The sequence below is a fragment of the Lissotriton helveticus genome, chromosome 3_1 (assembly GCF_964261635.1).
Source record: "Lissotriton helveticus chromosome 3_1, aLisHel1.1, whole genome shotgun sequence".
Taxonomy (NCBI): Eukaryota; Metazoa; Chordata; class Amphibia; order Caudata; family Salamandridae; genus Lissotriton; species Lissotriton helveticus.
Genome location: NC_136061.1, coordinates 36676207 through 36699402, shown reverse-complemented (window position 1 = coordinate 36699402; position 23196 = coordinate 36676207). Strand labels below are relative to the sequence as shown.

Genomic DNA, 23196 nt, shown 5'->3' with positions numbered 1-23196 from the left:
ATTGTATAGTATTTAGCTCTGCTGTAACATTAAAAAGTACTTTCTTTTCTGAAAAAGATAATCATTGGGCGAGACATTAGTTACTGTGTGTGTTGGTTCACTGTTGAGTTCTGCACTTGTGCCCCCCCACTACCTCCCTGAAAAGACTTTGACCGCTCACCCTTGCTACCTTGAGAGTCAAGTGCGGAAAGGGTTGTACTTGGTCCCATATGCAGAAGCACAGAGGGAAAGGACCTCAACCACAACTGCTGTGGCCCAGTAGCCCGTCGGTTCAGTGTCCCTGAACAGGGTCAAATAGCAAGGTTACGATAGACTCATGTACTACCTCACCTTTCTGGAGCCTTCGGATCCCCGTCCTGCCCTGAGGTTACAATAGACGCATGTACTGCCTCAGCCTCTTCGAGCTCTCCAGACTAACGTAAGCTTAAGCCAGACTCAAGTACTGTCTCACTCTCCTTGGGCCCTCCGGTTCAAGTCCTGCCCTAAGATCAAAGTTGCCGGATGTACTTCTGAGTCTTTTTGAAGTTATATGATCCTTGATCTGAAAGGAGTTTAAAACAGACTCAAGCACAACTTCTCTAACGCTCCAGAGTGTGATAAAGACAGACTCAAGTACAGCCTCACTTACCCTCCTGGGAGCCTCGCATCTCAGTCCTGTACTTAAGACAGTCTGATGCTCACTCATCGTCCCAAAGTAATCAGATTTAAAAGCTGCAGTGAGATCAAATAAGACTGGCTAACTTGGTCAACCCACTTGTGCCGTTCGATCCCAGAATGACCATGAGGACATGAAGAACTAACATACTCAACACAAAACTAACATACTCAAGCACGCTCACCCATGAGTTTGAGCAAATTTCCCCACCAGGCACTCACCTTTCTGTGGCCCTCCAATCAGGATCACTGCTTTCGGCATTTTGACAGCGCGTCTGAAAACAAAATAAAGAAACGGGTGTCAGAGGTGAGTCCAGCTCCTGCTCCTCACAAACTTTGCACAGTCCTGCAACCCCTGTGACCAGAGCCTCACCTCACATTGCTTATAGTTAATACTCAAGCAGCGGCTGTTTTTACACTCACAATAAACAGGAATAACGAGCTGTGTCGCTGCAGTGAATTGGATGTTAAATGGATAGGAACTATGTATGTCATTCCAGAAAAATAACAATTTAAATGTGTATAAATATGTACATACAATATAGCAATATTTTACAAGCACCATATGTATTATGGGCCAATGCTTATAGTTTAGGGTCCAGTGGAAACATACAAACCAAAAGGTTTATTCTCATGTCGCCAGAACCACCCAATTGTATTATTTCTGAGATAATATACCCCACTGAATGTTATGTGTGAACCACAAATCACTGAGGAACAACTAAAGCACAACAACTCCAAGTTTCCTAAACTGTTAAAATCAGGGATGACTTGTAATTTGCTGGTTAGGCATAGATTGGGGTACTATCATTTTAAACACTCCACAGATTTCCTTCAGCAGATAGTGTCATGCCCGCTGCAGATATGTAAAAACACTGGAATCTGGACTGTGGAAATAAAACAAACCACCATGCTTCCAGTGGGACCATGCATTGCAGCAGTGCTTAATCGCTCTACTAAAAACTGTTGTGTGCTCCGAATAATATACTCACAACTCTTACGAAGAATTCTGAAAAAGAAACGTTTGCTGCACATGGAGACGGTGTATCCATTATTACCTGATTAACAAAGATACACCTGTTTGAATGTGCAAATTTAATGCAATACTGCATTTGCACTTGCTAAATTGATTTTATTTCTCCACTGACCAAATATTTTCACTGTGGAGAATCTCTTCCTATAAATCCTCATCTATTTTGAGGGGTCCCTACATTTCCAAACCCTGAAAACGGATGTACGTCTGACTCAGACAAAAGGAAATCTGCAATCGGTTTCAGCCTAAAAACCACCTTCTAAATGTTGGTGAATAATGATAAACTTGCCAGTCTGTGGGTATTCGCACTCTTTGCGGGTGTCCCACTCTGAAATGCCCACAAACAGCACCTATTTCTTTACTCACTCATAAAATTAAGCCCTACTACTGTTATACATGAGTACATCGATTTACAATTCACATTTACTTTTGTGGCTTTGAGCTCGACATTTATAACACGAATAGCTTTCTAACTTCGGCCTCAACAAGTTTCAGTGTGACAGAGAGCATATGTTGGGACCATTTTAACCCCTCCCATGCTCATGACGAGAGCCACGGTTCTCGTGTGCTCATGACGAGCTCAGCTCGTCATGACCATTAGAACGCTCACACGCTGGGCAAATTCTCCTGCTGTGCGAACGTTCTAAAGAAACGGGCGTGGTCATGACGAGCTCAGCTCGTCATGAGCACACGAGCACTGTGCTGCATGACGAGCTGAGCTCGTCATGAGCACGGGGGCACAGTGCGCGCCCCCCTCCCCCGAGCACAGCGGGGGAATGTGCCCAGCAGGGAAGAGGTTAAAGACAGCTGAATAATTCTGCAAGATCTACTGAACTGCAGAGTTATCAGAACTGTTGTACAGCGCACAATGTATGCTCGCGGAAGGTTTATTCTTCATCTCGGTCATTTCCTAGATCCTGACAACAGGAGAAAGGTGAAGTTATTTAGAGTTCGTTTCCGCCTGCACTTGGCCCTATTTAGGGTCTGGCGAGGTACCCCGCGTCATGAATGTTACAGTCGGTAATGTAGAGCCAAGAAAGACACGTTGACACACACATTCCTTTAAAGCACTGAAGTTTGTGGTCTCCATCTTCTAGCTCTCACAAAAAGAAAAAGATTGATGAAGATGAACTGTTTCAGCAACACAATGAGCGAGAGAAATAAACCTGAAGATGTGGCAGTCTGAAGGCGATCAGAAGTTGTTTAACAAACAAAGGCTGTAAGAGGATCCAGTTGAGGTAATCGGTGATCACAACTGTGTATACTAACCGGCATAATGAATTTACAGATTTTATATTATATTTTTAAGTTATGAATGTATTTTTGGCTTAAATCAAAACAGGAAATGATACTGAATATATTTTGTGCTAGACAAATGTTTCATGTGAATCAGTTTCAATGCTTGTTCTACATTTCAAGATAAGAGGGGATTGGGGTGGCTGTTGCTCTGCTCCTAGACTGATTTCCAAAACTGAAACAGATATAAAGCTCTACAGATGTCTCTTGCCTGTGATAACCTGCAAACAGCTGGTGAAAGAACATGAACAGAAAAGGTTTCTGGATAGGTACACAAGACTCCCTTGCTTCTCCTAACATTCCTACACCAAATAACTGCAGGCGCCCACCAATAATTCAAACTGCCTAGTGCATCTTTTACCCCAAACCCTAATGCTGGTTCAGACCTCCATTCCAGCCTAACCATTCTCTCCTAAACGCCTTCTAGTCCCATTCTTCAAATGCCATGTGGTATCTCAAACCAAATATATCCAGGTCACCCGTACAAAAAATTAATTTTGGTGCTTCTAATTCCCAGACCTGTCAGGAAACGTCACCTTGCCCCATCCCACCTGGGTGGTCTGTGCCTTCAGCCCAGGGGACCCTCTTACACTCAGTAACAACACGGCCCACTTATGTATGGTCAACAGGTGATTCTTTGTCACTGGGATAACAGTTTTCCAGTCCTGGGCTTTCCTTTTACCAGTAATTACTTTCAGGTGCGTTAATGAAATTGGCTTAATGGAATCAAACCAATCGTCTCTTATCTAAAATGCATCGATTTGTTAAATTAAATCCCAAGACTGGGAAACTGGCGACCCGCGACTTGAAGTCATCTGGTTACCCTACGGTTACACATCCTAACTCCCATTATACTATGAGGATAAGGTTCATTTATCGGTCTTGGTGCCAGCATCCTGAAAACCACAAGGGCTCTAGAGTTGGCAGGCTGTTCAGGAGCAAAGAACTATAAAAATGAGAAGCATATGAGGGGTAGCTGTCAATGGGCAGAAACCGTCGGTTTCTTACTGCGAGGCAGGGGAGCTGAGGCGTTGGTTCCTTGCTGCTACCGGGGAGATGACTTGGCGTTGGCACGATGAGTCGGTTCCTTACGATGGTGCGGGGGTCGATGGATTCGGGAGATCACCCACGTCCGGTATCGTCTCAGCAATGATAAAGCACCGATATCGGGCTGTGGTGTGAGTCGAGGCAGTGAGTCACGAGCGCTGCTCTCGGCGCTGGCTGCAGGCAGCGGCCTCGGTGACGGTGTCAGAGTTGATACGGTGCAGCGTCGTGCTTGGTGTGCAAGTCGGGCGGTGCGTTGTGCACTTCACGAACGGTGCCCACAGCTTCCTTGCAGGTCGCAGAGTCGCTCGCCGGCGTCAGTGTTGCTTTTTCCCTCCGTGGCAGCTGACACAGCAGTTCCAGGTGCAGGAGGACAGAGAAAACACAGTCTTTGTGTCCCTGAGACTTCAGAACAGGAGGCAAGCTCTACACCAAGCCCTTGGAGATGTGCTTCAAGGAGGATACGCAGCACAGTTCAATCTTTGTCCTCTCCTTGGCAGAAGCAACCACTGCAGGCCAACTCAGCAAAGCATACACACAGCAATGGGGCAGTACTCCACATACCACATTTCCTTTGTTCTCTGGTGGCAAAATGTCTCTCAGCTCAGTCCAAACCAGTTCTGTCCTCTCTGGTCCAGCTTCTTGTCAGGAGGTGGAGACAGCATTGTGCACAGGAGAGAGGCCCTATTCAGGTGCAAGAAAAAACCCTCCCACTAATCTCAATGCAGCCCAGGTCTATTCAGCTCAGCTCTGAGTCATCCAGGAAAGGCACTGCATACTTCACCCCTCCCAGTGGCTGTCTACAGTGAATGCACATCCCCCGCTCCTGTCACTCCAAAACCAGACAGTCAATACACAAACCAGCAGGGGCACATAGGATGGCTAAGCAAGAAAAATACCACTTTCTAGAATTGGCATTTTCAAACACACAATTTAAGAACCAACTTTACTAAAAAAAAAGGTGTTAGGAGCCTAAACTCCATTTCTCTATCTTGCCCCAATGGAACGTTATACTTCTAAGAGGTTACAAATAAACTCCCATGTAACCCTATGGGACAGATAGCCTTTCAATAGTGAAAAACAAAATGATCAGTATTTCACTATCAGGATATGCCACAAACACCAGTACATGTCCTACCTCTCCCCCCACACTGCACCCTGCCCACAGGGGTACCTGGGGCCTACCTTAGGGGTGTCTTATATGTGAGAAGAGGGGAGGTTAGGGTCTGACAAGTGAGTGCACTTGCTAGGTCGACATGGCAGTAAAAATCTCGCGCACACACTGTAGTGGCAGGTCTGAGAACCCTTTTCAGGGCTGCTTGTGTGGGTGGCACAACCAGTGCTTCAGGCCCACTAGCAGCCTATGATTTACAGGCCATGGGCACACAAATTGCACTGTACTAGGGACTTAGAAGTAAACCAAATAAGCCAATCATGGAAACACCAATCCATAAACACAATTTATATAGGGAGCACTTGCACTCTGGCACTGATCAGCAGTGACAAAGTACCCACAGCTTTTAGACCAGAAAAAATAAATCCAACACACAGCAAAAATACGAGAGGTAGAGGTAAAGAAAATAATTCTAAAACGCAGGAGAAGCCACGCCAAGGATTCCAGGTATAACGTGTTTGTCACAGAAAATAAAATAAAAATATATTTAAAAATAGCTATAGACATTGCATAAGTGTTGAACAGACAGCTAATTGTTTCAAGGAAGGAAAGTGTGCAATGATCCCAAACCAGAAGTTAACATAGTTAGTAAACAAGATAGAAACAAAGATGTCAAACACAAAAGTCAATGAGTCAATGGTGACAAACTTAAATGTTATAGGTGTGGCAGTATGGGACACCTGGCTAATAATTTAGGCCATATCAATCACTTGCCGAAAATGTGGAAGAAAAGGGCTGTCTGCAGGAATTTGCACTCCAAACCTGCTCTGGCAGTTGAGCTGGTAAATCAAGAACAGATAAAAAAAATGTTTTAATTAAACAACACAGAGGGTGTCAATGTTCCCTCTGGCAAAATTTCTATTGACAGTTCGCCCATCACTGTTTTTGCAGATTCCTGTTCGCCTTACACTATAGAGGATAAGGATCTGTTTCTTGGTCTGTTCCCAGACAAGCAAAATGTACTGGAAGAACCAGATATCTAGCCAGGGGGTTACAATAGCAATCTGATCCCGGTGGAAGGCATGATCACTATGAAGATCAGGTTTAAAGGAAGGCATACAGAGGGGACTAAGAAGGGTGCCATCAAAAGGAGTTAGGTTTAAGATTAGATGCTAACAGCCCTGAACAGGGACTGCTACTGGACCCCTCAATGTGTACTGGTTAGGATGGGTTAGGGCTGCTGAAGGACTATCAACACAGCATTAAACTGAAATGTAAAGCTAAACCTGCTGCACAGAAAATGAGGCCTATTCCCCGCCATATGCATGCTCCCTTAAGAAAATAACTAGACAAAATACTCAAGTTGAGGGGTTTTTGAACCAATAGAAAGTTCAGAGTGGTTGGTGCAGGAAAGTGGGTTTCTGTTGCAGGGCCCCCATTTTTGCCTGACTCTGATGTATCTATAACTGAGTGTGCACTGGGTTCCTGCAAACCAAGTTCCCAGCGCATGTGTTCTTTCCCAAAAACAGGCCTTTATTTCCACAATTGGCACACCTCTGATTCATGTAGAAGTCCCTTGTAAAAGGTCTGAGTGGTACCAAGGGCCTTGTGGTCTCTAAAGACTGCAGCATGTATTGCGCCACCATCAGAGACCCCTCACAAAACACAAGCATTCCGCCACTGCAGCCTGTGTGTTTTGGTGAAGACAAAAGTAAAGCGTCAACCTGGCACACATCCCTGTGTGCCAGGCCTACCAGCACTGCAAGAGGCATAGGTAAGTCACCCCTACAGCAGGCCTTACTGCCCTAAGGGAGGGTACACAATACCTTATGTGAGGGCATAACTGCAAGACCAGATATGCCCCTAGAGTATCTAAGTCCAATCGAAGACATTATAGGTGCACAGTGAAGTCATACTGAGTACATGGCTGGGAGGTTGTCACTACAAGTCCCACAGCTCTGTGATGGCTTCACCGACTTCTAAAATGTTTGGTACCAAACATCTCAGATTAATGAGCCCTCACTGATGTCAGTAATGGATTCATTAACAAATGCACTCAGAGGGCACCTCAGAGGGCACCTCAGAGGGGCCCCCTGCAAACCTACCAAACCAAAAGTTTGTGCCTGACTGGTCTGCACCAGCTTGCTACCTATAGACATTTGTCTGACACCCCGGAGATAGGAGCCTTTGCGTGTCAGAAACAACGCCTGCTCTGGGTGGAGGTGCTTCACACCTACCCCCAAGCAGGAACAGCATAGAATAGCAGTTAGCCTCAAAGGCCTTCTGCCCTTTGTTAGGCTGACCAGGGCCTCTGCAGATAGTGGAGATGCCCACCCCCTGACCAAGGCCCACTTCTGGCAGCAAGGTCGGCAGGAAAATTACTAAACAAGATAGGTGTGTCCCAACTCAGCCAGGACCACCCCTAAGGTGCCCTGAGCTGAAGTGACCCCCTCCATTGAAAATCCTCCATATTGTTTTGGAGGATTCTAGCCAATGGGGTTATGCCCCCTCCCTAGAGGTAGTGGACATACGAAAGGTGTAGTCACCCAAAATGTAAGTAGCCCATTGGCTACTACCTTCTATCCCCTATAACGCCCCTAAATTCAGAATTTAGGGGCACCAAAAAAACCTTCATCCTTAAATTACTGACCACCTATGAAGAAGAAGACAAAGAACAGCTGAGAGCAGTGAAGACTGAAGACATCAACTGACTTGGCCCCAGCCATACCGGCCTATCAGCAGCCCTCAAAGACCCTGCTAAACAAGAGCGACTCGTCCGGCAGACCATTGACCTCCAAAACCCTGGGAAGACTGCGTGCCTTCTAAAAAGACTCCTAATATCCCATGGACAGCGAACCTGTCCAGATGAAAACCAACTTTAAAAAGAAAAGTGGCCTGCCTGCGGAACCAGAAAACCTGTAACCTCTGCACCCGATGCCCACAGCCGGAGTTCCAGTGGCCCACCGGTCCAGCAAAGGTTACACAGAAATTTAGAGCAAGAGTCTACCGTTGGTTGACCCCTGCTGGGCTCCACGTTGATGCCTGCAGCCCCTGCCCAGCCACTCCCCCAATCGCAACCTGCACCGGCAAATTGATTTATGATGCCGAAGGAAACCCCTACACCCGGACCTCCTGGGCCTTGGGGAGATCAATCAACATTGTCCCAACGCCCCAACACATCCCACCTTACCTGTGCAGCCGTAGGTTTCTTTCATACAGTCTCCTGGCCTGAGCCTCCAGCCTTTTTCCAAGTTTGAGATTCCCTATTGGTTTGCATTGGGCACCCAACGCTGCTTTGGCACTTTGCACCCAGCCACCTCTGCGCCACTATAGGTATAAGTTTGGTGCTGCCTTATGGCTCCCCTGTGCTTACTGTAACCCCTGGAGACTGGGTTCCAAAACCATGCAAATCACCTGCAAGTAGCACCACTTAAATTGGCCACTTTTCCCATTGGATAACATTGGCACCAGACCCTGAGTTTGACCTCTGCACCCGGTCGCCCCTGTGTACTGATTCTTCATCCAAAAGCTAATATCATAAACTGTTTACTTACCTGCATATTGTTGATTGTGTTTCCACCCAAAGGATAACATAGTACTGATAGCAAAATGCAAAGTGTTCACTATTTACATTGAAAAAAACAGTCATATTGCAAAGCGGATTTTACTACAAGTATCTTTAGTTCTATAAAATAAATACACTAAAAGTAATATTGTTACATACCTTGGGCTCGGATTTAATCATTGAGTGTGTGTAGTAATTTATTGTTTGTGTGTGTACAAGAAGTGCTTAGCACTGCATTCTGATAAGCCTAAGTGTTCACCCACGCTACCACAAAAGAGAGCATTAGTATTATCTACTAAGCCCCTGCATACCTCTGGGGATCCACTGGACTCTGTGCACACCATACCTTACTTTGGTATAGTGTATACAGAGTCAGTTTCCTACATTGATGGATCAGTGGTGGGGTCTACAACTTTGCATTTGCTGGACCACTCTGTCAAAAAGTGAACAGACATCTACAATCCAAAATTGCCTTTATATTCAACTATATTTTTGAAGTGACAATTTTTCCCAATTTTTTTAATTCTTGTTAGTGCCTTGGTTAAGTCCCTTTAGCATTTTTAAAAGTTTAAAAAGCCAACTATACTTAGGGGTAAAAGTGCCTAGACGTTTTGTTGGCCCTTTCAAAAAGGCCCCAACTTTAGTAAAATAATGGATACAGAGAATATGGTGGTGAAACTCAACCACCTGCCCCCTTACCTCCATCTTGGCACAAAGGAGCTAAGGACCCTCTGTAGACTTACAAAAATGAAAACTGTTTCCTATCCTACCAGGACCAAGTTCCAGGAGCTCTTGGCAGAACACCCTTCTGAGAGGCAGACCTCATTTCAGAAGGAGAAAGTAGTGATGAGATGGGGTCATTCCCTACCCTTCACCTACACAGAGATGTTGCCCCTGCACCCATCTTTCGAAGAGTAGTGCAGAGAGTACCTAGCTCCCACACAGGTGGGTCAGACACCCCAAGTGACAATGAAGGCAGCACCAACAAGGAGGATATCCTTATAGCAAGGATGACTAGGAGACTAGCTGTGGAGGTCAGACTCCTGGCTATAGCAAAGGAAAGAGCAGAAATGGGTCTGGCAGCCATAAACGGTGGCAGGAATACAATACCCAGGGACAGAGAGAACTCGCTAGAACAATGGTCCCAACGGAGAGGGCTCCTGGAAAAAGGAAGCTGGGTTAGATGGACATAATCCGCAAGCCATGTCTAAAACAGAAGTGGGTAGTATGTTTGGTGAAAAACTGGCAGTGGGATCTTTCATACATAAAAGGAAACTTGAAATACAAGGGAAGGACGAAAGTTGTTTATGGGTATTTCTGGAACCAGACGCAGAAAGCACAAGAAGTTAAACCCCTTAAATAGATCTTGATTACTCCAGATATTTGCAAGCTGCCCAAGCCTCTATTTAATATCATTCAGTGATATGAAGTATGTCAGCTTTCTGGGGAACAAAGCAGGCAAAAATTTAACAAAAAACGTATTATATTCAGTGCTGGTTAGAGATGCCCTGCTTAATGCAAAAATCGAATTAAAATCCCAAGGGGTAGACATGTCATTGGAGGTGGGGCTGGAACTCCAGTAGTCCCCCAAGAACAGGCTTTTTGTATTTCCATAGTAGTCTCCAGCTAAATCAAGTTAGACTGTACACACAAAGGCATATATTGAAAAGTAGAGAAGTTAGTCTGAAAATTATCCTGCCCTAAACAAGGGGAGGCAATACCAACCTGGCCCAAGTAGGTATGCCCGCCTAAGATGGGATGAGGAAGATAAGCAGGAGCGCGGCAACTTCAGCAATATAGACTAGCGATGAGATGCTGTGCACAGCATTACACTGTTCTCCTGGAATACACTTGGGTTTAGTAACATACTCAAGGAGCAAATCTTTAAAACAAATAATAGATCAGTATGCGATTGCATGTTTCCCGGAGACATGGCTGTGCATGGAACCCCCACAGATCAACGGCTTTGTGCAAGTCTACCAAGGTGCATCAAATAACTCTTCAGGGCATCCATCAGGGAGTAGCTAACTTTAATATCTACAAACTTGGATTCACTGGTTTGGGAAATTCAGACCCGAAGTAACCGAGTTTCAGCTTGCGAAGTAAACTTGTCTTATGTCAGGACAGGCCCAAATTGTTTTTAACAGGACAAACCCAATTGTTCTTCATATCTACCTGCACGCAAAGGGTCCCTTTCATTATAAGGGAAATAGTGAGATAAATAGGGAGGAAAATAAGTTCTCTCTAACCACATTATTTGCTTTCAGTAATGGGCAATTTTAATCATAAATTAGCTCCTGCAATGACTGATCAAAGATATGAAGGCCTATTGTCTGCCTTTGACATAAACGTTGCTAGCTTCCCGGTGTATGTTGCAAAAGGAAGAGATATATCCCTGCTAGACTCTCACATCAAATTGTTTTGTTAGTCTTAATGGTTGCATACCAACAGATATGCCGGCAAGGAATACTTTCCTCTATGGCAGAGGTCTTCAAACTTTTTTAGGTTGCCCCCCACCCCCCAGGTGAATTTTTCCGTCCCAGACTTGTTGCACCGTCTCAATTTGTTGAGCGTTTCCAATACAATTGAAGGCTTTGTCTTGCTAAAGCGTGGGTAACAATCAAAGGAGCTGGCTATAGCAAGCAAGGAAGGGAAGCCCAAAACATTTATTTTAAAAAGAAGGATCTCACAGGGTGGTGACATCCCTTCCTGTGGGGAAACATCACTTACAACGCAACTTTTACCACGCAATGCTTTTACATCGCAGCTTTTGCAACGCAAACCATTACAACGCATTGCGCTGGGGGGCGCTCTAGGATAGGGAATAAGTTTAATTTACTATCCAATAACCTTCCCTAGTGTCCACGGGACTGGAGTTGGAATAGTAAATTAAACTATTCACTATCCAGCGCCCCAAAGCGTTATGCGTTGTAATGGTATGCGTTGTAAAAACCGCGATGTAAAAGCATGCGTGGTAAAAGCATGCGTTGTAATGTCGTACATCCCTTCCTGTGATGTCATGTGACACCAATGCACATTGCTTATGCTCATTAGTCCCCCCTCTTGTTTTTTTAGGACTTGTGCTCGGAGTGGGGGTTTAGGATACATGTCAGGCTTATATTTAAAAAAATTGAACTAATAAAAACTGAATGATGTTGCCTATTTTACTTCAGAGCAAAGTTGTCTGACAGACTTTGTGGTGATCAAATAGTTCTGGGTCAAGCTGCACAGTGAACTGGCAGCATTCCAGTGCATGTAAATGCAGCGGTGGCAGGTGCAGGTAAGCGCGGAGGAGCGGCGGCGAGTTGGGGAAGTCGACAGACAACAGAATAGGCCAAATTAAATAAATTAATAAAAACTATTCCATCCCCCTGCCCTGCTCCACCACACTTCCCTCACCAGCAGCAACTGATGTGTGAGCCTCCAGGGAGTGGGTCTTGGCAGAGAGTAGAAAAGATTGTTAGAGACTGAAAGGGTTTATTGTGGATGCCAAAGGCAGTGTTTAGTTAATTTTTTTTTAAAGTGCTTTTATCATGTCACTTTGCCAGCGCTGGCTCTTTCCAGGACAGCTGTATACCAGGACTGCCAGGTCTTAAATGAACCAACACACGCCTCATTCTTCCTCCACCCTGTTTTTCTTTCCTCGGTCTCATTTTTACAGGTGGTTTTTCATCTCTGCTTTATTCCTTTGTCTCTGTTTTCACAGCAATCTTGTCATTTTTCTTTACCCCTATTCTGCTTTGCTTGTGGGCTCTCTGGCTCAGTTATAGCTCATCTCATCTGCACAAGTGACAAGGACACAGAGAGCGCTGCGATATCACTGACGTCAACAGGAGCCTGGACGGGGAAAGCCAAATTGCTACTGAGTGTCTGTGTGAGTTAGTTGACGGACATTTGAGTTTAGGCGGGTCTGGCTCCTGCTTCCTGTAGCGGGAGCTGGTGGGCCGCCTCTCAGTTTACAGTTGACTGCTGGCAATCATGGATTTATATATGGCAGGCAGGGCAGCTCGCACACATGCTGCGTTGGACACGACCCCATGTTGGCTGGGGCACACAATAATTGTTTTCTTTTGGGAGAGCTTGTATCTGGTGGCTGATATCGGGACCAGACCCCACCGGTGCCATCAGGGCTGTCTGAAATTGCTGCGGGAGACTGTCAAGGACAGTACTAGGCATAATCGCTGCTTGCGGCCAGTGGCGAGTTGCTGCCCATGTTCTGATTCAGGTCAGTGAGATTTGTATTTCTATCACCAGTGGGAGAGAGAGGCTGATGTGTGCTGAGTTGATGTGCTGAGCACCCAAGTCCAGCTGTTCCGCTGCCTCTGGTGTCTCACTTCTCAGTGAAGCGGGTGACGGCCTGTGGCCTTGTCTGTTTATTTCTTGGTAAAGGAGTCCCCATCATTGGACTTGCTTCTTCAGAGCTGCAGGTCTCCCCTCCTTGACCAGTGACCTGGCCGACTAATGGGGAGGGGCAGCTCTCTGCAACAATCATGGCTCCGACCACCATCAGGACACTTTGAGCCTGGAGCAGTTGTTGCACTACGAGAGGGGCTGATGCCAGCCAGCTCACTCTTGCTCTAACTTCAACACTTCCATCAGATAATGCTGGACCGTAGTATACCACTATGAGCCTTATAGAAAATAGTGAAGCCAGACACCACAAGGCATAGAGATAGATGGCTTACTCAAAAGGTGAAGTAAATAGTGAGACAGTGTACAGTGCCATAAGGCACCCGCGGCTGAGTGTGTATCTCAATTAAAGTCATTGGCAGCACACGATCAGGCCGCTGCCTGAAGTCAGAGGGTGCTGGTCGTACAGTGTGTGTCACATTACAACAGTTACACTAAAGTGACACTGTTTCTCAATGCTCAAATGGGTGTAATTTATGAATATTGAAATGTTTCTCTGCTCTTCATTGCTCGATTTTACTCAGGCGAAAATGTCACTCATAGTCCTTGAAATGTGACTCACAATTACACTAAAATTATGAAAATGTCACATACCTTGTCAGCTATGAATAATTTAAAGAGAAACTTTGCCTCCTTTATGTGAAAAGCGAACGGTTAATTCCGAGAGCTGAAATGCTTCAGCTGCAGTGGAAGGCGGGGAGTCTCCTCTGCTATGAAACTGAAAGCGAATGAAGAGACAGTCTGTTTGTTCGCTTTCAGTTTCATAGCAGAGAAGACTTCCTGCCTCCCACTGCAGCTGAAGCATTTCAGCTCTTGGAATTAGCTTTCCTTCAAAATTACAAAAAGTATGGGCATGTTGTGCCCCATTAATTGGAAAACAATGAAAGGTGAGATCTTAGGGTGGACAGATTGAAGAACTCTGCTCTACGGTAACAAGAACTGCCCAATAGACTACATGTTTGTTAAAGCGAGGGCTTTGAGTTACATTGAGAAGTTCGAGGTACTGCAAATAGAAGGGAGTGATCATTATCCACTAAGTACAACATTAAGACTGGGTTTCACTGCTAAGAAGAAACAAGTGCTCCTACTAAAAGTTTGCTATCCTACACAGTTAGGAACAAGGATATCAGAGAAGCACTTAATCAGATAAATGCTCTTCAATACAAATACAGATAAATTATAGCAGAAGAGATACTAGCAGAAGAGATACCACCTGAATATGTGGTATGAGGATCAAAATAATGAAGTAGTAACATGTCTAATGGTTGAACTAAAGGGATTTGACAAAAAACAATGTAGAAGTATGCAAGAGAAACAAACAAGGAACATCTGGTTTGATGGTGAATGCAGACTTCTAAAATGAAGAATAAGAAAGTTAGAAAGATATTCAAGGTTCTCTAGGAACAATGAGGGTAAAAAAGGTTGCACAGATCTAAGAATAGAGCTCAAAAGACTGGTAGCAGGTAAGAAACAGGTGCATAATGAAAAATGCTGGAAAATCATGCTTGAGACAATAGAGATGAATAATATCAAAAGGTTTTGGGGGTTGGCACATTATGGTCTAGGAAAGCGCCAGGAGAAGCTGAAATGCTCGATGGTAGAAGAAGCTTGAGTTGAATACTTGGAGGAAGTGTACAATACGGATGCATTAATTACTCAGCGCACAGAAAACTTCTATATTGATGAGGAAACAAAGGAACGGTTTTCTGTAGAAATATTTAAGATGACAATTGAGTCCCTAAAGCTCACAAGAGCAGCCAGGCCTGCCAAACTGCCGGCAGGTGTAATAAAAACAAACGCCGACTGGTGGACTCACCTGTTTTATCCCAAATTCCAAAAGATCCTACTGACAGGAAGCTTCCCTGACAGCTGGAAGGGAGTGGCAATTAAGCTCGTGTATAGAAAAGGCGAGACCCCCTTCTGGGAAATTATAAGCAAATAAATGTGTTAGATGTGGGTTGCAAAGTCTTCTCTAAAATCCTCCTGGGAATACTGAAAGAATGGGCAGACACAAACTCAGTGATCCCCTTAGAGCAAGGAGGATTCAAAGGGGGACACCCGACAACAGATCACTGCTTCAGTCTATGGGCTATAGCCAAGAAATTGATAGAGCAATGTGGAGAGTTATATTGCTGCTTCTTGGATTTTCGCTCTACATTTGATTCTGTTAATCGGGCCTTATTAAGGGAAGGTCTAAAAAAAAAATGAAATCCTGCATGGTTTACAATTAATCTTACAGGAATTGTACAAAGATAACTCAGCCCAATGACAATATCTGGGAATGATATGGCCACAGTTCCAGTACAGTGTGGAAGCAGTCTGTATCAGCGGGAAATCAAATTGGGATCCCGAAGAGGATAGGTGCATAGAAAGATTACTTTCCCTGCCACCTTCTACTATGGTTTAGGCTGTTAGGATAGAAACTGGCTTAACAGCATGGACTTATTTGGAATCTGCAGACAATGAAACTCTGAACAATAATAGATAGTGAGGAGCACCCCAAAATATCAATGCAATGTAAAAAAAGAAATTATAACTAGTGAATTAAAATGGCAAGATTAGTTAGGAGAAGGATACTAAATCTCAGCAAGAAATTAACAATAAAATGTATGATTGATCGGATAATTGTGAGTAAAGCTGAGGTTAGAAGAATCACAAAACAGGTGGCCAGGGACGAAGATTTGCGATATCTAAGAAATAAGAAATCAGCATCTCTTCTGATAAACTTGTGGATTTAAGAGGAGACATTCCCTTATCTGGAGGATCTACCTAATGTACCCTTAAGACAATGCCTGTTGAATTTTCAATGTGGGGCAAATCAGGTTTTAATCTCTGAAGCTCAAGGTTCTTTGCTAGATACGGATAGAACTTGTAAATGTGGCCTTAATATGAAATGAGGCTTCAAGCACGTCCTTGTGGACTGTCAGTGGTTTTTAACAGAACACAAGTTTTTATTAAAGTCAATTTTACAAAACTATGGTACTGGAGAAAGGGGGTAAGCGCTCATTTATTTTTGGATAAGCAGTTCTTGGACGTAACCTGAGCATTGGTGTGATTTTTATTGCCTGTTAACAAAGTTTCAACAAACATTAGAGAAAGTTACTGTATTATTGGCCAGGAGCAATTTTATGTTATTAACTGTGGGTTTGGATTAATTTTAGCTGGAATGGTTTTACATTGCCCGGATAAGAGTATTATTGTGTATATGATTTTAAAGATTAAAGCCTAAAATAAACTTTTGTTTGAGTGACTGAGACTGCAGAACAGTGCTTTAATTGGAAATTTAAAAGTGCAGGTAATTACTATTTAGAGTACACGTACTGCAGCAGCACTGAGACCTGCAGGTACTCTCCGTTTCAAATGAAAGAAGTGCAGGGGCTCAGTACCGGACAGCACCTGCCCATTTAAAGCACTGCTGCAGGCTCAGAAAATTGGTGTCAGTGTAATGAATCTCTCCTATGCTTTCAGGGTGTTTATGATGGTTCCTCCCACCTTACTCTTGGTACCCCCTCCCAGCTGATACCTCAGCCCCTCCTCTGAGCCACCGCCCCTCCCCCTAGCCCATGGCCCCCTCTGCACTCAGGGCCCCGGTTCCTCTCACCTGAGTCTCTTCTTCCTGCTCCTGCTGTCTCTCCAGCTCACCTCCTAACTCTCCAGTGACGTCTCCTGCGCAGTGTCTGCCGGGAGGGGTAGTTTTCCAGCAGACCTGGCTTGGCGCTGTCTGATTGGACCACGAGTTTGTTATGATGGAAATAGAGAACGGACAGGCGGGTGACTTGCTCGCCTGTGGCCGCCATCTTGCAGGGGTCGAGGTGCGGCGGCGTCTTGTCCCTGAGGCGGGGAGCGCGGCTGTGACGAGGCACAGTCCTGACCTCGAGTCATGAAGATCAGTTACTGACAATCGAGCCAGGCCGGCGTGCGCCTGGAAGCCTCTTGATTTTCATTTTTTATACTTTTCAAGGCAGCCAGTATCACGCTTAGTTATTTCAATATGAAGTTCATGGCACACATTATTTACTATAGAGCTCACTCAGCACGACTAATATGCTGTGTTTATTCCGCTAATGTGCCAAGTTTTCTGATAAACGTTTATCTCTGCTCCACAAAGTCAGGCAACATGCGTCACAGCAAAGAGTCTCCTCTATTAGTCGCTAGGGCCGTGGCACTGAGAGAAAAGACGGACTGCTGTGAACTAGTGCACAGAGGCGTTCTATTGCATAGAGCACTGACTTCCACAAGAAGCAACAAAAGTGAGGCAATACCGGACGCCATGATGCTAGAGTATTTTTATTTTTATTTTATTTAATGCGATTTTATATTGCGCGAACATTACCCGAAAGCGTCAGAGCGCTTTACAGTAGAACCAGTTGCTTTACATAAGGACTTTGGATTACATGAGTTGCATGAGAGATACAAACAGAAAAAAATGCAAATATACAAGTTGTAAAGTCACTCAAGGAAGAGATACAAACAGAAAAACTCTAAAGTCACATAGGAATGGTAGTAAGTACAAAGGTCTACTACAGTGTTTCCCAAACTGTGGTCCGCGGACCCCCAGGGGTCCGTGACACATTCCCAGGGGGTCCGTAGGCAACAGTTTTAAAAGCACAAACACATTTCTTGTATAATTAGCAGCTTTCCAGCAACAATAAAAGTGTCAAGAGAATGCCAGTGATTAATGTACCTGTTGGAGAGCAAGGAGAGTTTTGTTCAGTGGCAGCTTTGATTTAACTAATGTAGCACAGAGGGTTAATGTGCCTACTGCAAAGAACGTGTAACATGCATCTTAAAAAACAGCATTTTATGTGCCTAGGTTCATGGTTACTGCTTTTGTCACAGAGAATCATTTATTACTGTGCACTTCATAAGTGACAATCGTAATCTAGCAGAAGGACCTATAAACTGTCATCAAAGAGCTGCCTGCAAACTGCATGGTACCAGTTAGTAACTTATATTTTGTCCCAGTTATTCATTATCCTTATGCTGCTAAAAAGATATATTTGGGTGGAAAAACATTTTTTATGTTAAAGTCAATGCTAGCCACTGTGTTATGCTCTGAATCCTGAGTTTGTGCTTTTCCAGACCAAGCACTCTTTAAACATTTTATATACACACTGATTGACATGTATGATTCAATGTCTCTATATGTGTGATCAATCAATCAATCAAGACATTTATAGAGCGCACTACTCACCCGTGGGGTCTCAAGGCGCTAGGAGGGGGGGGTGCCGTTACTGCTCGAACAGCCAGGTCTTGAGCTTCTTCCTGAAGGAGAGGAGGTCTTGGGTCAGGCGCAGGTCGGTCGGGAGGGAGTTCCAGGTTTTGGCGGCCAGGTAGAAGAAGGACCTTCCTCCTGTTGTTGCTCTTCGGATGCGGGGGACGGCGGCGAGGGCGTGGCTGGTTGATCTGAGGTGGCGCTTGGGAGCATAGAAGTTGATTCGGTTGTTGAGGTAGCTCGGGCCTTGGTCGTGTAGGGCTTTGTGTGCGTGGGTGAGGAGACGGAAGGTGATTCTTTTGTTGACGGGGAGCCAGTGCAGGTCTCTCAGATGTCCGGAGATGTGTCTGTTTCGTGGGATGTCGAGGTGAGTCTGGCTGAGGCGTTCTGGATCCGCTGGAGTCTCTTTTGGAGCTTGGCGTTGGTTCCGTCGTAGAGGGCGTTGCCGTAGTCCAGTCGGCTGGTGACGAGGGCCTGGGTGACAGTCTTCCTGGTCTCGGTGGGGATCCACCAGAAGATCTTCCGTAGCATGCGTAGGATGTTGAAGCATGACGAGGAGACGGCGTTGACTTGCCTGGTCATGGAGAGGGAGGAGTCCAGGATGAAGCCCAGGTTGCGTGCGTGGTCCGTCGGTTTTGGGTGCGGTGCCCAGGGCGGGGGGCCACCAGGAGTCGTCCCAGGCGGAGGGCGAGGAGCCCAGGATGAGGACCTCCGTCTTGTCTGAGTTCAGTTTCAGGCGGCTGGTCGTCATCCACTCGGCTACATCTCTCATCCCTTCGTGCAGGTTGGCTCTGGCGGCGGTGGGGTCGTTGGTCAGGGAGAGGATCAGCTGGGTGTCGTCGGCGTAGGAGATTATGTTGAGGTTGTGTTGGCGTGCGATGGCCGCGAGGGGGCTCATGTAGACGTTGTAGAGGGTGGGACTCAACGAGGATCCTTGAGGGACGCCGCAGATGACTTCGGTGGCCTCTGACTTGTACGGTGGTAGGCGGACTCTCTGTGTTCTTCCGTTGAGGAAGGAGGTGATCCATTCCAGTGCCTTCTCCTGGATTCCGATGTTGCCGAGGCGCTGCACTAGGGTGCGGTGGCAGACAGTGTCGAATGCCGCGGAGAGGTCCAGGAGGATGAGGGCCGCTGTTTCTCCGTTGTCCATCAGGGTTCGGATGTCATCGGTGGCAGCGATGAGGGCGGTCTCGGTGCTGTGGTTGGCTCGGAAGCCAGACTGTGAGGGGTCGAGGGATCCATTTGTCTCGAGGAAGGCGGCCAGTTGTTTGTTGACGGTCTTTTCGATGACTTTGGCCGGGAACGGGAGGAGCGAGATGGGACGGTAATTCTTGAGTTCGGTGGGGTCCGCTGTAGGTTTCTTGAGTAGAGCGCTGAGTTCTGCGTGCTTCCAGCTCTCCGGGAAGGTGGCGGTGTCGAAGGAGGTGTTGATAATGTCCCGCAGGTGGGGTGTGATGACAGCGTCGGCCTTGTTGAAGACGTGGTGAGGGCAGGGGTCGGTCGGAGATCCGGAGTGGACGGAGTTCATTGGGCGGATGGTGTCTTCGGTGTTGATCGGAGTCCAGGCGCGGAGGGTGGTGGTGGGTGGCGTTGCTGCGGTTGTGGCGTGCGTTGGTTGGATGCTGAAGCTGTTGTGTATGTCCGCGATCTTGTTGTGGAAGTAGGACGCGAGGGAGTTGCAGAGGTCTTGCGACGGGGTGATGTCGTTGTTTCCGGCGTTGGGGTTGGAGAGCTCTTTCACGATGTTGAAGAGTTCCTTGCAGTTGTGTGCGTTGTTGTCCAGCCGGTCCTTGTATGTATTTTTCTTGGTGGCGCGGATCAGTTGGTGGTGTTTCCGGGTGGCGAGCTTGAGGGTGGTCATGTTGTCCATTGTTGGTTCCCTTCTCCATACTTTCTCGAGGGCTCGGCAGTTCTTCTTGGAGCTCTTGAGTTCGTCGGTGAACCATGGGGTTTTTCTGCTGCCGGGTCTGCTGGGCGGGGTCCTCAGAGGGGCGAGTTCGTCCGCGCAGTTGCTGATCCACTTCGGGCAACCTGTTGCTGGTGGTGGTGGATCGTCGTTCTTTTGAAGGTGAAGTGGACGCAGCTGTGGTCCGTCCAGTGGAGTCCTGTTGCGTGGCTGAAGGCGATGTCTTTGCTGGATGAGAAGACGGCGTCGAGTGTGTGTCCGGCGAGGTGGGTGGGGGTGGACACCAGCTGCTTGAGTCCGAGGTTGGCGAGGTTGTCGAGCAGGGTGATGGTGTTGCGGTCGCTGTTGTTCTCCAGGTGGAAGTTGAGGTCCCCCAGGAGGATGTAGTTGGCGGAGGGGAGGGCATGCGGGCTGATGAAGTCGGCGATGTCCTCGCTGAATCGTGTACGTGGTCCCGGGGGTGGGTAGATCAGGGTGCCTCTGAGGGTGGTCTTCGGGTCGGTGTGGATCTGGAAGTGCAGGTGTTCGGCGGTGGTTAGGGTGTCGTCGGTGTTGGTCGTGATGCGGATGGTGTCTCTGTGGATGATGGCGATGCCTCCTCCCATCTGGTTGGCGGTGCGGTCCCTCCGGGTGATCTTGTAGCCCTCTGGGATGGCGATGGCGATGTCGGGCGCTGAGGAGGCGTTCATCCAGGTCTCCGTGAGGAAGGCGATGTCAGGGGCTGTGATGTCGAGGAGGTTCCAGAGTTCGATGGCGTGTCTGTGGACGGAGCGGGTGTTGAGCAGGATGCAGTTGAGGTGGTTGCTGCTGGTGTTCGGCTTGGCGGGTGCTGGTGCAGGGTAGGTCCGGATGCAGGTGAACTTGCAGGCGTGGCAGCTGAAGGGTCCGTGGGTGTGCCTCGGGGTGGCTCGGTGACATCCCGGGAACCCGCCGGTGTTGAGTGCGATGAGTTCGGCGGCGTTGTAGGTTCGTCGGGTCGGCTTCCGTCGGTGGGGGCCAGGGGTCCTGGCACTGGGCGCGGTCAAGGCGCGGACGGGTGCAGACGGGCTAACCTTTGGCGCGCCTTCGGCGCACAATCGGCGCACCCGCTGCGCGTCAATGCTGCGCGTTCGCACGGTCGCCATTTATGGCGAAGTGCGCGGGGGGCGGAGCAGCTGGGAGGCGGGAGCGGGGAGGGTACAGAAGGAAAAAAGGGGCGGGGTTAGCGGCGGTGGCGGGAAGCGGGGAGGGAGGACGACGGGCAGCTAGGCAATGCAGAAAGGAAAATACAGTAAACTAGAAAAAAACAGGCAATACAGAACGACAAAAAACAATTCAAAACAGCAAAGACAACAGGGGCCGGTCAGGCGAGCACGGACCACGCCGCTTGAAGGCAGGGGGCGTGGTCACGCGGCGGCAGCGAGGCAGTCAGGCAGGGTAGGCACACGCAGCAGCTGGTGGCCGTGCGGCGCGGGGGTGTTCTAGAACTAGGTCACACTCACCTGCGTCGCACGGTCGCCATTTATGGCCAAGTGCGCGGGGGGGGCGGAGCAGCTGGGAGGCGGGAGCGGGGAGGGTACAGAAGGCAAAAAGGGGCGGGGTTAGCGGCGGTGGCGGGAAGCGGGGAGGGAGGACGACGGGCAGCTAGGCAATGCAGAAAGGAAAATACAGTAAACTAGAAAAAAACAGGCAATACAGAACGACAAAAAACAATTCAAAACAGCAAAGACAACAGGGGCCGGTCAGGCGAGCACGGACCACGCCGCTCGAAGGCAGGGGGCGTGGTCATGCGGCGGCAGCGAGGCAGTCAGGCAGGGTAGGCACACGCAGCAGCTGGTGGCCGTGCGGCGCGGGGGTGTCCTAGAACTAGGTGTGTGATGTAAAGTGCTCTGACATCCTACAATGGTATGAGAGATGCTATAAAACAAATGAAATACATGTGACAGAGGGGCTATTACTTCAATATAAAATACTAAGTGCCAGATGTACGATCTGTTTTTATATGCGCGAACGGGTTCGCGAACCCGTTTGCGCATGCAAAAACCTATTGGGCCATGTACATAGCCTAATTCACGAGTCGCAATTTGTTTGCGACTCTACAAATAGGTTTTGCAACTTGCTATTTGGAAGGGGCATTCCCTTCCAAATAGTGAGTCTCAAAACCATGTAAAAATATTTTGCGGTCGCAAAACAGTCACAATTACCACCTACTTCAAGTAGATGGTAATGCATTCGCAAATGGTAAGGGGTCCCCAGGGGACATGTTCCCCTTTGCAAATGCATGCAAAATTATTTTTTAAGATCAGGCTGTGGTCCCAGGGACCTCTGCCTGCCCTTAGAAAATGAAACGAAAACGTTTCATTTTCTTTTTTTCTTAAATGCATGGTAAACAGGCTGGATTTTTATTTAAAAGCAGTCCGAGACATGGTGGCCTGCAGAGCCCAGCAGGCCACCATCGCATTCACAATGGGCTCCCAAATTGCGAGAGGCTCATTAATATTAATAAACCTCGCAATTTGTGACCCCATTGGGAATCCCAAACAGTGTTAAACACACTGTTGTACATTGCATTTAGCGATTCGCAATTTGCCACTCGCAATGTGTCGCCAATTGCGAGGCGCTAAATGAAATGGTCGTACATCTGGCCCCAAAATCCTTAGTACTTTGAGTATTTGTTTTGTGTGCACACATGTCTATTTTTTTCGAATTACTGTTTTAATGTTTGAAATGTAACTCATACAAATTGCTTGGGGGTCCCCGGCTTCCAGTGGTGACTCAATGGGGGTCCTCAGGTGTCAAAAGTTTGGGAACCACTGGTCTACTACATATACTAGTGGTTAGAGTTCTATATATACCAATAGTAAATTCACACAGGATTACATTTTAACAGCGAATAGGGTTGGACAATTATATAATACATATTTACATATATATATATATTTAAGGCAGTCCAGCAAAAAGAGAACAAGCATTAGAAATG

The 23196-nt window shown here is 47.0% G+C and overlaps 1 protein-coding gene across 1 annotated transcript in view; it reads right to left on the bottom strand.

Moving 5' to 3' along the window:
• GMPPA (GDP-mannose pyrophosphorylase A) overlaps positions 1–16816 on the bottom strand; it is a 99189-nt gene extending 82373 nt beyond the window's left edge. Inside the window, exons 1-2 of the mRNA XM_078679191.1 lie at positions 16718–16816; positions 877–929 (exon numbers count right to left, since the gene is read on the bottom strand). Of these exons, the coding sequence (XP_078535317.1) occupies positions 877–916 (40 nt within the window). The 5' untranslated portion in view covers positions 917–929; positions 16718–16816. The remainder of the gene's footprint in view (positions 1–876; positions 930–16717) is intronic.
• Positions 16817–23196: the final 6380 nt, after the last annotated feature.